This window comes from Mytilus edulis, chromosome 9, assembly GCF_963676685.1.
Source record: "Mytilus edulis chromosome 9, xbMytEdul2.2, whole genome shotgun sequence".
Lineage (NCBI taxonomy): Eukaryota > Metazoa > Mollusca > Bivalvia > Mytilida > Mytilidae > Mytilus > Mytilus edulis.
This window is the reverse complement of record NC_092352.1, coordinates 84,410,034-84,428,282: the sequence shown is the minus strand read 5'-3', so window position 1 is coordinate 84,428,282 and position 18,249 is coordinate 84,410,034. Positions and strand designations below refer to the sequence as shown.

The 18,249-nt window shown below is 31.0% G+C and overlaps 1 protein-coding gene across 8 annotated transcripts in view; it reads left to right on the top strand.

The window, feature by feature from the left end:
• LOC139489220 (paladin-like) overlaps positions 1–18,249 on the top strand; it is a 108,008-nt gene that overhangs the window by 78,607 nt on the left and 11,152 nt on the right. For 7 of the 8 annotated variants that reach the window (XM_071275430.1, XM_071275433.1, XM_071275431.1 and 4 more), the window contains 7 exons: positions 3,925–4,098; positions 5,141–5,305; positions 7,209–7,372; positions 8,136–8,211; positions 13,726–13,871; positions 14,830–14,941; positions 17,225–17,329. In XM_071275430.1, the coding sequence (XP_071131531.1) occupies positions 3,925–4,098; positions 5,141–5,305; positions 7,209–7,372; positions 8,136–8,211; positions 13,726–13,871; positions 14,830–14,941; positions 17,225–17,329 (942 nt within the window). The remainder of the gene's footprint in view (positions 1–3,924; positions 4,099–5,140; positions 5,306–7,208; positions 7,373–8,135; positions 8,212–13,725; positions 13,872–14,829; positions 14,942–17,224; positions 17,330–18,249) is intronic. The other variant, XM_071275434.1, reaches the window with a different exon arrangement.

Sequence of the window (18,249 nt, the reverse complement as noted above, 5' to 3'; positions counted from 1 at the left end):
ATCAATTAGCTTTGTAGTATTAAAGTTAATTGTTTGTGAGGCCATTAACTGAAGTCTTTCCTATCTAAATGTCAATGTTTTTCATGTATGTATATAATTGTAGATATATCTAATACTTAGGAAAACTGATAATTCTGCATAGTCATGGTTTTTTTTCATGGTAATGTAACAAAGAGCTATGAAAAATACATTAACATTTGAGAAAAGCACTATACAGATTTTTCTTTGTAATTCCCTATATTCTGAAAGTCTTTTAAGATAATGAATTCAGAAATAAAGAGATCTTCAAAACAGAAAATATCCATAAAAGTTAAGGGTAGAATTAGTATGGACCAGAGTAATTGCTAATATAACATACTTTTAAAACCATAAACTGTAGGGACGTGGAAGAAGTCATTGATTTTGGAGTGAGTCAGACAAAACTTCAGGTCACTAACATATACTGAAGAAAGATTTTTTTTGAAAAAAAAAATTATAGTCTGTTTTTGGTTAACATTTGAAGCTTATAAACATTTGTAGGGAAGAGAAACTATAAACTTTTTGGTCAAATGTCAAGGTCACTACATCAAACATGTCTCAAAACATTTAAGTATGAAGTCCAGTTGTAAAAAATGTTTTTTGTTGATTAATAGAGTTAAATTTATTGTATAAAATGTCTTTAACTTATAGCTATAAATTTGATATCAGTAAAATGATTTTACATCATCTTTGTCAGGATCAAGGGAACCTGGCCCAGTGTCCATTTTTTTCATACAGAAATATCATTAGGTATGCCCAGGACCATGCATCTATCAATATGAAAATAACGATTGCTAATGAGACAACTCCTGATCCACCAGAGACCAAATAAAGTAGAATTAAGTAACTTAAGCGGTCATCTTACAGCTTTCACCAATGAACAACAATACCCATACCACATATTGAACAAGCTATGCTTGGTTCATGTAGAATACATTGTAGATTGGCTATTATTTGAACTTGGAATTATTTTTAATTATGGAATTTGCCTAATTTCTTGTGCTGGAAATTTTTAATGAATTCCATGTTTATTCTGTATTACATGTATATTGTTCTGTGCACAACACTTTCTATTACAAAGAAGATAGCACATTTTCAATAGAATGTACTGTGCGGCGCACAACACTATCTACACAAAATTCACTGTGTGGAAAGTGTTATGCACCGCTTAAAACATTTTAAAACAGAATAAACACGGAATTTTTCAAAAATTTTAATCACAAGAAATTATGCAAATTTCATAATTAAAAATGATTCCAAGTTCAAATAATAGACTGTTAAATGTAAATTCACATTCTCACCCAAATATCACCATGTATTCAAGCTGTACAATTCTGCAATATATGGTCTTCATTAATACCTTATAACTTCATGACTTAATATAATCAGTAATTGCATGCTATCTTTGGCTGTGATTTAAAGCATATTTGAAGAACAAATTTGTACAGATTCTTATTTGAATAAACCTAGTTAAACTACGTTTCGTAAGATTGTTTTTCTGTTTATAAATTGACATTCTAAATTTGACCATATTGATGGAAACAACTTGTTTAAACATATTCCAATGATGTTTGAAATGGAATTAGATTTTTATGTTGAAGGGACATGCCAATATTAGCTCATCTGGAAATGATTAGACTTTCAAACATGATAAACAATTTAAACAGCCAATAAATTCATCAGATTTATCAAATAAGACATTTTGCCTTTCAGGTTTAAGGATTTCTAATGTCCTGAAAGCAGAGAAATCATTAAAGAAATTTGCATTCTGTATCATCTTTTACCTCAAATAAATCTGGGGGAAGATGGATTGATAATAAATACTAAGATTTATTTCTTCTCAACTAAAAGTGTGTGAATTTATCAGTATTTTAGCCTTTTTCCTAAATATAATGTAAACTAGGCAACGGTAGGGTATCGCTGTTATAAACAAGTTGAGAGGGAAATAAATCCGGGTTACAAACTAAAACTGAAGGAAACACATCAACAATAAGACTTAAAGAGGAAAACAAAGGAACAACAACAGAAACACTGAAGTGCAGCAAAAACAAACCCCAACATACATCGAAACAAACTAATTGATAATAACTGCCATATTCTTAGCTTGGTACCGCAGCTTTTAAGAAAACAATGTTGGGCTGCACGCACCTATTTTATGGCTAACCATGTATAATCCTCCCGCTGAGTCAAGCAGCAAATATCTTGTACCATTTTAAGGTCTTTGACATGGCCTGAGATTGAACCATTATGTCCTGCCTCCAATGAAAACACAAAGCTCTCAAGGTAAAGAGCAATATTCATGGGATATGGTATATAAGAAAATACAATGCATTTAAAGGATCTAACTGTCTCTTTATGTTGATTTATAATGTAACATTGTCCAAGGTTATAAAAGCATAGTTGTGATACAATAAAACTATTTTAAGCTAAACCATTAGAGAACTGAAAATCTGTGTAAATGGAAAAAAGGCAAGTGAGGACAATTAATTTTCTTTGGCAATTTTGATACAAAAAGAATCAATTCACTTAAAGTAAAGAGTATATATAATTTGGGGAATGTTCAACCTGTTTATTCATTATAAGAATGAAGACACTTATTATCTAATATAATAAAAGAAGATGTGGTATGATTGCCAATGAGACAACTGTCCACAAGAGACCAAAATGACAGACATTAACAACTATAGGTCACTGTACGGCCTTCAACAATGAGCAAAGCTAAATCAACATACTTATGTGCTGATTATTATAGATATAATATGTTATACAGGGTCTTCTCAAAGGAGTTGGGCTCATATATCTCTGCTAGTGTTTTAGATCTGAGCCGCAAGCCTTGGGGCATTAACTTTTTATAATATTTATATCAAAGGTTTATACCAGCAATTAATGGCTGGATAATTTTCAATAATTTGTGTCGTTCAAATATTTTTAAAAGAGTTATGCCCCTTGGCAATATCAATTATATTAAAAAATTGCATTGCATTTGCCATCAAACCTCTAAGATTATAATTTATTAAAAACAAAATATGAAAAATGGTGCTTTTTATACGACTGCAAAATATCTTTGCAGTTGTATTGTTTCATTATTGCCGGTAGAAAAAATATGTGCAACGTGGGTGACATTGGAACTTATTTCCTTTATAATATATATGTAGGAGGGTCCTCAGATTGCAATATTAATAACACTTCACTATACACAATTATGCAAAGAAAGACATGCCTTTTATAAACAGAACAACTTTTTGGACTAAGATTTTGTCCTATAAAAATAGACAATAAACCCAAAATGGGGTTATTATTTTATAGTTATATAGTCCTGCACATCTTTAAAATGAGGAACTGTGCTGTTTGAAGATCAATATTGATTCCTTAGTGAATAAAAAGTCATGATGACCTATACAATTAGCTATATTTTTATGTAGTTCCAGGAACAAAACATTTACCATAGGTTATTCACATAACGTAGATGTAAGGACCTTGTTATACCATTGTGTATTGATTCTGATCAATTTGTACCAAAAAGAAAAGAGAACATTTTTATTTGATGGGTTTATTATGTTATTATGTTGTATTTTATACCATATGAACAACAATATTTAGCAAAATGTAAAAAGCTGTGTACTTTCAGAATTGTGAAATAAATGGTATTTTTAGAGAATAGTAGTGCCAGTTCTATTCTTTATACATTTGTTAACTATTGTCGATAATTTTGTTATGAAATGCTTTTTTTTTTTACAATATAAGCCAAGTAGGACATCATGTTATATGACCTTTGAATGTCCATTTTTGTTGGTTTATGTTGTAAGGTTGTTGTCTTGAACATTTTCCAGCTGTTTCCAAATTATTAAGTCACTTTTACTTGTTTTTTTCAATCTGTCAATTTCTGAATTTTTATTTTTATTTCAGGGTAAATATTTCCTGGTGAAAGATATCCCTCAGAAAACAGACAGGAAATATGAGTTTTACAGGGCTCCAAACTTCAGAAAAGCATGCCCTAATTTGCCTGTATGGGCATGCGGTCAACCAACAGAACGAGGTCTGTCAACTATACTGGATAGTTTGTCAAATGAAGGTTTCACTGTAAGTTCAGTAGTTTACTGTGCAAACAAAATTTTATAATATTAGCTAAGGCTACAATTGAAACCAGAATTTCACTAAATATATATTATTCAGTATATCAAGATAGCGTAGTTTGGTACAGACACAAAGATTGTTTGTGTATAACTATAGATTCTGCAATATCAAACCATTGATTATGATATTTATCCACCCACAGCAAACCAATATGTATAGATTAATGGGTTTTCTTCACATTGAAATCTTAAAATATCAACTTTTATTTTGTCTATATGTAAATTAGTGTCCACTTTCTATGGAATGTTTTAATCAAATTTAAATGATTATTTACCAGAATGTAAATTATAGTATTGCAATTTTGGTTATATAGAGGCGCTAAAGATACCAAAAGGACATTAAAAAACTCATAGTCAAAAATAAACTGACAACCCCATGGCTAGAAAAGAAAAAAGCCAGCAAACAAACAATAGTAAACAAAACACAAAATAGAAAACTAAAGACAGAGCTGCATAAACCCCACCAAACACTGGGGATGGTCTCAGGGTAAGCAGATCCTGCACCACACCTGACACCTGTTATGTTGCTCGTATAAGTACAAACCCAGTATATAATAAAATTGAGAATGGAAATGGGGAATGTGTCAAAGAGACAACAACCCGACCAAATAAAAAACAACAGCAGAGGGTCACCAACAGGTCTTCAATGTAGCGAGAAATTCCCGCACCCGGAGGCGTCCTTCAGCTGGCCCCTAAACAAATATATACTAGTCCAGTGATAATGAACGCCATACTAATTTCCAAATTGTACACAAGAAACTAAAATTAAAATAATAGAAGACTAACAAAGGCCAGAGGCTCCTGACTTGGGACAGGCGCAAAAATGCGGCGGGGTTAAACATGTTTGTGAGATCTCAACCCTCCCCCTATACCTCTAACCAATGTAGAAAAGTAAAAGTCTGATTTGGCAGGTCACATTCTGGGGAAAAGGGGGTAATTAAGTTCATAATGATGTATTTGAAGGTTAAATTGTTATATTTACATATTAGGACATCCTGTTATTCAATCTGAGAGAAGAACCTGTCTTATTTGTTGACTCTGGCTCAGACATGCTACCATACACCATTAGAGACAGAGATAACTTGGAAAGCCTGGTCCTACTTGGGAGAAGTCCACAGGAGGCAGATGAAGCAGAAGCCAGAGTTAGAAAAGAAGTAGGTATATATTTTGTTCAAAGGAGGCATAGAAGCAAGGAAATGTAAAGAAACAGGAAGAGATCTTGCTTTATGTTTTTGAAATGGCTGAAATTTTAACTATTAAAGATCATGAATTTAAGGAGATGAATGAACTGTATTTGACAACTTTCATATTTTTCCTAAAAAGATTCTGAACTACTCCAAACATATAGTCATCACTTTGTTCATTATGATATAAGATATAAGATACCTATTCAGAATTGGGGATGAATAGTTCAAAGTTTGAAGATATTTGAAAATAAAAATATATTCATAAAAAAGTAGTTTCAAGATGATAAAATTTCCATTGCCTGATTGAAATTAAGTTTTACAGATGGAAGATCATTATAAGATAAACCCCTTATTCTAAATTTTCATTGACAACTGTTGAAAGCTCACTATTTATGCTGTTAGAAAACAATACAATAAAATAATTGTTCAATAGCTATACCAAATCTGATTGATAAAAAAAAACATAGTTCATAAGATATTAATATTGTATTCAGATGTTATGTAATCTGTTTTTAGTCCTTGAAAAGTTTGAGTAATAAGGTCTAAATATTTGAAAATACTTGAAAATTTATAAACAGCCTTGGAAAGTTCTTTTCAAGTTAGCTAATAGATTTTGATCAAAGTGCTGGCTGTATTGTTTAAGTGAACACAAAACCCATTAGACAATTGTTATAAGATGGATTGATTTGCATATCAGCATGTTCCATCTTTGTTGTGACAGCGTCTAAGTGTAGCGAATATTTAACCAAGAAGGAAAAAAACATGTTTATCAATTTCTCCCAAGTGACCTTGAGATGATTTTCTCTCTTTCACGATTTCTTAGTAATGAGGTGAATAAACAGCAACCATCCTGATTGAGAGTAATTTCTCGCAATTTGATTGGCTGATATTGTCCTAATAAATTTCAGTACAATTTTTTATTACGTCAATTGGAATTATCTCCCTTATACAAAACAATGAGTTGCTGTACAATTTATAGTCCTATTATTTTAAATTTTTCACAGTTTCAGATTAAATATCTATAATATATTTGATTGATTTTGTCCTAAAATTGATTTTAAATATGATAATATGTAATATGACAAAATCAGGATAAATTGGTTACACAGTGTTCAATTGTCCTAATATCATTTGTATGATAGAGTAATTAGTACATGTACATATCATTGTACACTGACTTGTCATACAGTACATGTAGTGGTATTATAATGTACTGCATTTGTTATAACCATATTAAAGCTTACATTGTTTGAAAAAGAAAAGTCATACAGTTGGCATCTTTTTATATCTTTTAGAAGTTTTTACACATATTTGTTGAAATTTATTTGTCCCAATAAGACATAAATTTCAGCATTTTGGTACAAAAACAACTGAACAAAGAATTGGTTCCAATATAAGTATTTTTAATCGCACATCAGTCCCTTTAAAATCATGTAGAGTGTGATTACATGTATATGCTTTCTTTTGAACATTGATACAGTTAATAACAGAGTACCATCTTCATTTAAAAAGAACAAATTTAGAAATAGGCAAAATAGGAAAGGTGTACTGACATAAGTAGTCTCTAAACACATTAGCTCCAAATGAGCTTTCGTTAGTAGAAGCCATATTAGATATGTGTATCAGTGAGAAAAATGTAAAAGCATAAAAATATAGTATATATACCAATACACATAATTAACAGCGCTGTTAATTATGTGTATTGGTATATATACTATATTTTTATGCTTTAACAAATTTAGAAATACTTTACCTAATAAATCAGTGTTTCTTCAACAGTATATTCTTGTTTCAGGTGATAGATCTAGCCATCTTAAATGACAAAAACAAGTTCTATTTCTATGGTTTTAACAGTATATTCTTGTTTCAGGTGATAGATCTAGCCATCTTGAATGACAAAAACAAGTTCTATTTCTATGGTGATATAGATAATCCACAGAAAGACCTTCGAGAGCTAACAGTTCAGTATGAGGATAACTTACTAGTTTCAGAGGAAGTGTATTCTAGACATATGTTGTGCTCACACAGTGTTAGGTAAGTACTTAATAATGTTAGTCATACTAAACTGATAATTTATTCATCTGCTTTTACCTTCCCTTTAAAAGCCATTTGTACTATTTGCTCTGACAAAGAAATATCCCTACTTCCATACAGAAAAGATGAAAGTTATAGTTATTGCCATTTACATTATAAGTTCCTTGGCCTTGTTTGAGTTTGAATTCTAAGTTTATGCTGGTCACGGCACCAAAATTACTACTGAAACAAATTCCTAGTATAAAAATTGTTTCTTTTAGATCCTTAACAAACAAGTTTAGATGTACACCAAACAGAGTTATATTTAGAAAATGATTTCACATTTCTGTTTTTTTTAAATTAAGATAAGAATCTAAGAATATTTTTCTTAGGGACAAATCAATGTGATCAAAGTTAAAATACAGTCATTGAAATAATTATTTTCCTATCTGAAACATCATGTTTCATATCATTGAAATTTGAAAGTTTTATATTTTACGACTTTAAAGAAAGATGTAATATTTTACAACCAAGCGAAATAATGATTTTAGTAAACATTGAAGTCAGATTAGAATGGCATTATTTTGTGAAGTCTTTATTGAGTTTTAGTATCTTGACAGGAGCTGACCTCCTTTACAGACAGATCATCATGTGAGAGAAAGTCATAGCTATGAATTTTAACTTTGATTTTCAAAATACATAAATTCAAGCATTTATATCAAAGTTGTTCTTTAGAGGACCATATTTTCTTAGTGTATCTAATAAGAAGACACATTAATTTCAGGTTTAAAAGATTATGTTTTCCCTTAGAAGCTTCTCCGACAGATGAAGATATTGATGACTTTTTAAATGTCTTTAAGGTAATGATTAGTGATATTCCCTGGTAGCTGTTACTGTTGTAATATTGTTGTTATGCAAGATATATTCAGTCTAGGTTGAGAATTTCCTTTGAGTAAGAATTAGCTCTTTCTCCCTCCCATTTATATATATATATATACTTACACATTGATTCAGCAAGTAGCAATTTTAACGCTTTAACCCACTTGTTTAGCACAATAAAAACTTGCAAAAGAAAAAGTTGATAATATTAAAGATGTTCAGTTTGATATATGTGGCTTACTGAGGAGGTAACTATTGTATAAATGTTACCCATATGATGTTAACCTAAATTCTGATAAATAAAAATTTGTAATTTAAGATAATGATAACAAAACATCAGTATAATTATTTAACTGACACACAAATGAAGTTTTATGTAGAGTTTGACTCAATTGACCATTGGCAAGTTTTTCTTTGGTAATGATCTGCACTATAATACCCTCAGGTATTTGTTATTTATATTACCAGTGCAACTTTTTGTATCTAATTCCATCTAAGATTTTATATGAAAAGAGCATAAGATGTGCAGTATTTTGGCTTCACTAGGTCATTAATGATGTTAAGGAAAGTGTCCTACGGATTGTGAAGAATGCACCAATAATAAATAATAAGAAGTTTATTTGCACTTTGAAGGTTAGAACCACAAATATCCAATACAAAAAGGGTAGATGAAATCATGTATTAATCTTTAGAAAGAATGCACATCAAAAGTCAGTTCTTTCTCCTTGAAAATTTCAAATAACTTATTACACACAGAAAAAGGAATAAATTAGTTGTCTCTTTACAGGATAATTTCCTAGAAATTAAATTAATATAATAGAAATAGTCATTTTACTTTACTTTTTTCAGAACAATCGTCTGGCTAGAAACTAAATTAGATTTAGCGTATTTGGTCAACAAAAATTAATGGAAAAATTACCACATAGTTATTTTCATCAAATTTTTTGTCATTTCATATAACTGTTGATTTATTCCAATTGATATTTTGAAAAATGTGTCTAATCCTATGAAATAGCAATTCCAGTCACCAGACAAAAGTTAATGATGTATCTTTACAGAACAACCTTTAATGATTGCTTTAACCTGTCTGGTATTTCTAAATTCCAATGACGTTGTCATTATATTTAACCTAAAATTTTAACCCTAAGCTGGTAAATATCTTTAAAAAAAAACAGTTGCTGAGTGATATAACGATATTTGAAATCTTCTTTAGTCATTGCAAATATAAGTTTGTTCGCTTTGAAATATTAAATAAAAGTTGCATGAATTGTTAAGAACTTGTTGAAAATAACACTTTTGTCAGAAAGGGTTTGGTTGGTCAGTGGCGGATCCAAATGGGGGGTCCAGGGGTTGGAACCCCCCCCCCCTATTTTTTGGGCCGATCAATGCATTTGAATGGGAGCATATAGTTGGAACCCCCCCCCCCCCCCCCCTTTTACTCTGGGTTGGGAACCCCCCCTTTTTAAAATTGCTGGATCCGCCACTGTTGGTGCTGTTTTAAGATGATTTTTTTTATACTTTGGTATGATTTTCAAAATTTTTATTCATTAAGACAAAATCATGCTTTCATCATAAAGGATCTCTATGGTGTTTTTGTTTAACCAATTATTTATCTTTATGTCTTTTCATCCTATAAGTGTGTCCTACTAATGGGATGAGTTATAAAGTTATGGTCGTTAGGCTATCTGTAAAATAACATTTTTCCTTTCAATCTCTAGTTAAGTTTACTATAGAGATTTATGTGGTGATGCCAAATTTAGTTTAAACATTACCATTAGTCCATTAACGGTAGATGTACATGTCCACTGGTCATAAATATGAAATAGTCTGTGATAATTTTAGAAACAGTGACAAATTCTTTCTATTTCAATTCCATGGGAGCACAAATGATTCTATAATCACGTTAAATCTTTTACGTTTTTTCCATTGAACTTTCATATTAATATATTATTGTATTTTAGTGATGAGATATGGTAAGCATAAGGTCAACCCTGGAAAACCTTGATTGAAATAACCATTCAAAATCAAATTATTTATTTAACATTAATCTATAAAAAACACACACTTTTACTTGATGGCATGCCTCCATATCCCTAACCTACATAATGAGCATAATGTATGAAAGGAAGAGTTCGTTAACTTCTTATCTGTTTGTCTAGGCTTGCATGTAACATTGGGCACAGCAGTAACCAGTTTTTTACTATCACTGTATGAGGTATATTTTAGACAGACATATTTTAAAATTAATGCATATAGTTTTGAACCTATATTCCCTTTTTTATTTGTAACCCATTCCACTATCTCTTTACTTGAAACAGATGCCATAACTTTTCATGCTCTTTGGCACATTCCCCATTAATTCCATTCTCAATTTTATTCACTTTAACTACATGAATAAATAAATATATCTGAGTTTGAAAACAATGCCCTCCCTTTTTGGTCGTAAAACTTTCATCCCCTAGTATCAACTTACAAAGTTTTATTTAATTTTGTGGGGTTGCCCCGATATTCCGACACCCTGTTAGTCTGACACTGTCCCAGGTTAGGTGGAGGGCTGGGATTTCACTTACATGTTTAATCCCGCCACATTATGTATGTATGTGCCTGTCAGGAGCCTGGAATGCAGTGGTTGTCGTTTGTTTATGTGATACCTACTAGTTTTTCGTTCATTTTTTTTTTATAGATGAGGCCGTTAGTTTTCTTGTTTGAATTGTTTTATATCGTCATTTCGGGGCCTTTTAAAGTTGACTGTGCAGTATGGGCTTTGCTCATTGTTAAAGACCATACGATGACCTATAGTTGTAAATTTCTGTGTCATGTTGGTCTCTTGTGGAGATTTTTTTTATTTCCAATCATACCACATCTTTTTTATATATATATATGTGATGACTGTGATGTCATTACACAATTTTAGGTGAAACAAGTTCCATTTCAGGGCGTCGGACTAATGGGGTGTCGGACTAACGGGATGTCAGAACATCGGGGCTGCCCCAGTTTTGTCATGTCAAAAAAAAATTAAGTGTCAGTCAAAAAATCAGGAAAATCATGAGACAAACACACACCCAGGATCCTGAATAAAAGATGTCAAATAGAACCAACTAGGTGCTCAGAAAAGATAAGCAAATCCTGCTTCTACCAAAACACCTATCGTGCGTTTGATGAATGTCATGTTCAAAGAACATGAATCTACAAAGTATACATACCTGTCAACCTGTGACGATGAAAATGCAGGTCATGACCTGCATTGAAGAATCAAATCTCAGGTCATAACGCATACGAACTTTTTCGAGCTGAATTTCAGTATTTATGGTACATTTTCTTATAATGTATATCAAAGATACCAAATCATTATTAACTTGTGTTTCACAGTCTTATGTCCTTTACTTTTTGTCTTCATCTAAAATTTATTTTTCAAATGTTATTTTAAAATGAGACTTAACTAACCTTTTTAACATACCACATAGAGGTATTACATGTATGAACATTCATCTCTAAATTGACAAGGAAATTAGACTATGATAAAATATAGTAATACAGTTAAAGGAAGTATAAATGTAAAAAATAATTTTCAACTTTTTTTTAAAAGTTGTATAAAGGTATAAAAATAATGAAAAGTTATTTTTCAATATGTATTTGAATTTTATATTATTATGATTTAATCTTTTTCACCCATAAAACGTAAATATAAGGAATAATTTTGAATGGTGACAAATAAGGGGAAGTAACTCTTAGTTGAAATATCTTTGTAAAACAACAGGGCAATTTATTTACGACCTAAAGCTAAGGTAATTGCTGTTAATCAACAGTGTGTTTGACACCAAAGCTGTCAAGTGAAGCCATGCACTTAATGGGTCACTTAATTTGACAGTTAACATAGCTAGATAAACTGCATGTTCATGGAAGAATTACGAATTTGCCGGTATTTCAAAGGAATATTACTTATGAAAATCAATCTCAAGGCTAAGAAATACGGGTGAAATCGGGTCATTTTCGGAATTTCCGGGTTATTTCAATGACCCGGAGGGTGATCCGGGTGATCCCTCAGAATTGTGAAAATCTCGGGTCACACCCGCAGAATCCGGGTCAGTTGACAGGTATGAGTATAGAGACAGTATGCAGAACATCAATTAAGGGTGATCAGACTTAGAGATGACACTCAATAATATATGTAGGGGTACCTATTTTAAATGCTTAATGTGTGTGGGTACAAAACAGCTGCTTTAACAATTGTTACCAATTTTAACAAGAAACAACTGCCAATGACCTTTTTCTGGGTTTTTTATTATTATTTAATCAGAAACTAACAGTTTTTATGAAGTTTATTAATTTAACAGTTTGCTATAATACATGAAAGAAGCATAATTAATAATTAGCACTGATATTCCATTTATCTACTTTATATGAAAGAAAACAGACCATAGTTCTCCTTAGATCTGGTCTTTATTTTATTGATATGTCATTTAAACAGTTTGAAGTTTCAGGGAGAATATTGTCAAGTAAAGAGAACATCATTTGGCCTATATTTTTACTGATTTTCCTATAAATTTATACTAAAAGTTATACCATTACTAAATGGAAAATGGGTACTTCAGAAACCAGGATGTCATAGTAGATTAACCATAATCTTGCAGAAAAACTACTTCAATTTATTTTCTTGAAAACATTCAGTCTAAATGAACCAATTGATTAATATACTTTGAATATTATCTATGTCAATATTCAATTGGAAAACCTGAACTAGATAATCGACAAAAAAAATCTTTTTCTGGAATATCACTTTTTAAATGGTTATATCTTTAGGGGTACTTGAACATGTTGAAAATGTATGTTGAATGGGAAAATTTGCCCTATTTATTCTTTTGCCCTTAATAAATCTCTTGGCATCAATAGTTGAAGTAATTCTAATAATGATAGAATACATATCAATGAGACAGCAACCCAACAATTCAAAAACATAAAAGATATCAAGAATTTAAAAATAGACAGGTCTATTTACAAGATGTCTAGCTCAATATCACATAGTGGCTGAAAAAAGTTTTGAGTAAAGATTTTTTTACATATATAAAAATAAAAAGATTTTGTATGATTGCCAATGAGACAACTTTCCATCAGAGACCAAATGACATAGAAATTAACAACTATAGATCACCATATTATGGACTTCAACAATGAGCAAAAACCTATACTGCATAGTCAGCTTTAACAGGCTCAATGATATCTATAAGTAGTTCTATAAGTCAATAGTTTTATGAAACAGTATAATGATAGTTTTCGTGCATTTTTTTTATATAAAATTTCTTTGCATATATAAAAAAAAAATATAGTGCCTTTGGAATTCTTAAACAATTTTAGTTCATAATTTTTATTAAGATACTGAATGAAAATAAAGATAATTTGTAAATTCAAAATTTGGTGATACTCAACTTTTTCTACACTGTATAAACTGTTTTTTAGACAATATGAAATAACATGTTATCCTTTACTTCTCATTCCAGGAATGTCCAAAGTTTTTTGAGAAATCCAAATCATGTAATCCAGGTCTGTTGTTTACCTGTAATTCTGGTCAGGACAGGGCTACAGTTGGATCTATTATGGGATGTCTTGTGCTTGCACAAAAATATGGCTTTCCTCAGGATTTAAAGTGAGTAGAACAATTAATGTAAATACCTTTATGTAAAATGAAATTAAAATAATGTTTTAAATGAATTGTTAAAAAAAGTGTTGTTTTTTATTGCTTGTAATTACTATGTTTTTATGTCCCATTTAGGGGCATTATGTTTTTCTGTCTGTGTGTCTGTTCATTCATCTGTTGGTCTCTCTTGAGATTAAAGTGTTTTGTCAAGGTAGTTTTTAATGAAGATGAAATTGAAGTTTAATATTTTGGCCACAAGCATCACTGAAGAGACATCTATTGTCAAAATGCACATCTGGTGCAAGAAAATTAGTACCGTTAATTTTATTAATCAACTTGAAGCTGAGTACACATGTTCCCTATGATATGATCTTTCTAGTTTTAATGCTAGCTTAGAGTTTTGTCCACTGAACATAGAAAAGGATAGTGCAGGGAAAAGCATCAATGTACTATTGACACATGCTTGTTTTTACAATTCTGGCTTAATCTCTGAACAGAGAGACTGATTCTCCTTAAATTCTATTATCAAACAAATGGCAAGAATTGAAAGTGATAAATGTTTGACATCTTTACAAAAAAAAAATATTCCTAGGTGGAAAAGTTATCTCAGTTACTCATTTACAGTTATCATTGGTCTATCAATTCTTCGATTATCTGTTTGAAACTCCTAAATCCCATGGTGAATTTAACTCAGATCTTAATTGACAAGGATTGCTGTTTTGTCGTAAAAAAGTTTCTTCCTTCTCTCTCACTGGAAAATTTCCTACTTTCTCCACCAATAAAGGTTCCTTAATTTTATTATTCAGCTTCAAGTTTTATGATCAGATTAGTTATAAAAGCACCTTGAGTGATGGTATTAAAGTATTGCACACATGCATTTAAATGTGACTCAATTAATATCCATCACATTTCTTTAACATTAATCTGGTAAGAAATCTGTTACATCACAGTTTTATTCTTTCCACAGTAGATCTCAACATCAATCATCAAAGAAATTTAACAGCTTACAGAAAGGGGACTACTATTCTGTCCGAAAACTTGTCAGAATAATTCCTAATGGTGTCCATATCAAAAACCAGGTAAAAAAAATTATGCTGAAAATACAAAAATATTGTGGATTCATTTACTTAATTGGCAAACAATTTTTCATTGATAAATGACATTGCATTTCATGGGTTTGACGTAAACTCTGCTTACCACCCTTCGGAAATTTGTGCTAAGTTGAAAATATTGAACCTTAATGTCGTAACAACACAAGGGTCTCCAACTCTGTTTTATTATAAACAATAGTAACACAAAAACATTGGTTTGTTAAACAAGGGCGTGTGAATCTGTTTAAAAGGGATTCTATGATTTATTAATAGCAATCTGATCAGGCTTTGAAACTTGTTGAATCCAACCTTGAAAAAACTTGAAACCTACCTATATAAACTTTTATCAGGGTACACAATAAACATTCTTTAATAACATGTCTAAACCAATCACCTGATAATCTGAACAATAATTGGGAGTCCTGAAGGGTTGTGCTTTAGACAGGTTTCCCTTTCACAAAGTAAGTAAAATTGAGAATGGAAATGGGGAATGTGTCAAAGAGACAACAACCTGAACATAGAACAGACAACAGCAGAAGGTCACCAATATGTCTTTAATGCATTGAGAAACTCCCACACCCGGAGGCGTCCTTCAGCTGGCCCCTAAACAAATATATATATACTTGTTCAGTGATAATGTCAAAGGAGATGATGAATAGGCTTGTTTTTTTACCTCTTCAACCCTTCAATTTGAAAAAAATGAAAGCTTATGTATTCTTATGATGTTCTCAAGACATTACTCTGTCAAATAACAGTATTATTTTGATTTACTTTGTCTTGTATACTCTTAAGGGCTTCACATTATAACATTTTATGTAAAGCTACCAACATTAAGTTGTTCTGAGAGCTACTTGTAGTATTTATATGTAGATACAAGTCAATATTGATATTTTGTTCCAAGAGGTTTTATACAAATTGAATAATGAGGATAAACAAAATTTTAGGGGGGTTTTTATATCTTTGTATCATACTTAATTTTGGCAAGACCTATATAAAAAAGACAATTATGGTCTTAACCATTTTTTTTTGTGGTTCATAGTCCATTGCTTTGTGATAGTAAGTGGCATATTAATCCTATGGACACATTATTCTTGTTTGTTGTTGGTTTTCTGTCTTATAGATGTTTACCCAGTAATCTCCTTTTATTCATACTGTAGATTCATTATTATTGGTTGGATACCAATTTTCGTGGATTTTGTGGTAGCCTGAGAACGACGATTTCTAATGTCCAACAAATTACAAATTTTCTATAGATATTCTTACTTTGGCAAAACCACTAAATAAAATATCCACGTAAATGGAAGTTTTCCTCAATCCACAAATATTAGTACCCACAAAAATAAATGGACTCACAGTAAACATAATCGAAGAATGGCAGAGTGTTTAGATTTCCAATGATAGGGATCTATCTTCTTAGAAATAATTGATATTTGATATCTCTATATAAATGATATGGGTTTATTTCTGTTAAATACTGTTGTGCAACTTGTGGTTTTCTTGATTAAAGACATAAAACTTGTGATTAGTGTTATTTGAAACTTTGAATTTGTATACAAAAACAGCATTACACATAAAATCATTGAAATATTATATGTTTATGGCTTCACGTTTTAGAATTGTAATTAAAAGTTTATATGTTTCACTGAGAGGTTATTTACTTGTACATGAAATGGCAATGAAGCATTTGGTATTTTTATTAATTTGATATAATGTTATGGATTTATGTCCCTCCCTCTGTCTGTCCAGCTTCAGGTTAATGTTTTTGGTCGAGGTAGTTTTTGATGAAGTTGAAGTCCAATCAACTTGAAATTTAGTACACATGATCCCTATGATATGATCTTTCTAATTTTGATGCTAGATTAGAGTTTTGTCCACTGAACATATAGATAATGATAGAGCAGCGAATAGCATCAATGTACTACTGACACATTCTTGTTTTTACAATTCTGGCTTAATCTCTGAACAGATAGACTGATTCTCTTTAAATTTTAGAGTTTTTACCCCGATTTCACGGTCCACTGAACAAAGAAAATGATAGTGAGAGTGGGGCATCCGTGTACTATGGACACATTCTTGTTTGTGATAATTTCATTGTGTACACCAAAATTAAAAGATGGTTGAATATCTATCATTTTGTCTATTGTGAAGTACATTTTTAACCAATTGCATTATGTAGTGATGTACCCTTATTAAATTTCACCCATAAAGTTTACAATTCTGATATGGTAGATTACTGTAATCTTTCTTTCAAACGATTTGTTTCCTTTATAGGTTGATCAACTGATTGACCACTGTTCAGATTACTGTCATCTCAGAATACTCATCTATGATCTTGTACAGAAGCTGGAAAGAATAGAAAGGAATGGCTCTCAAAAGGTGAATTATTAAATCTTTACAATATATGTGTTCTATACTGAAAAACATTTACTTTTTCCATTAGCACTTTGAATTTCTATCCATTTGCATGATAACAATATGTATAGATTATAACATGCCCTTTTCCATATTGGCCCTTGTATCATCGCAAGACTACCATATCGACCTCAAGGCTTTAGCCAAGTGCGGATATGGGTCAAGGGATGATACCAGGGCCAATATGGAAAAGACATGTTATAATCTATTTATCACATATTTAAGTTCTGCAGAAAAGAGGTAAAAAAAATCAATTATGACAATTTAATGAAACATAACAGGTAAAATCTTCAATATTTTATCACAAAAGTGTCGTTAAGAATGCAATGATGTCACGTCATTTGGAACCATGGCAAAAACAAATAACCTCTTTTTTGCCCCGGGCAATTTTGAGGTTATTACATATGCTAAACCCAACATATTCGTTACAAATATGTGATAAATTAATTTAAAGTACAAATGTATTATATCATAGCAGCAATCTAATATATGGATGAAAGCAGAGTGTACTGAAACAGCCTTGACAAATGGATGAAAGCAGAGTGTACTGAAACAGCCTTGACAAATAATTGATTAACACTACATGTTGCAAACTAATGGTTTAAAGTAAATTATTGATGTGTTTTCTTAACTTTATGTAATGGAAGAACCAACTGTGCAAGGGCTGTATCATCAAGTCAAGGTTGTTAAAAACTGCCATGATCATAATGGAAGAAGTCATGGACCTTGAGAAATATTCTTTAGACATATGATTAATTAAGACACACTGTGAATCTGTTTTATAAAACCTTGTAATATTTCCTATGGACAAACAGGATGAGAGAAGAGTAATAACACAATATGTTGTATTTTGGGTTAAATGTGCCAAAATATATTATGAGTTT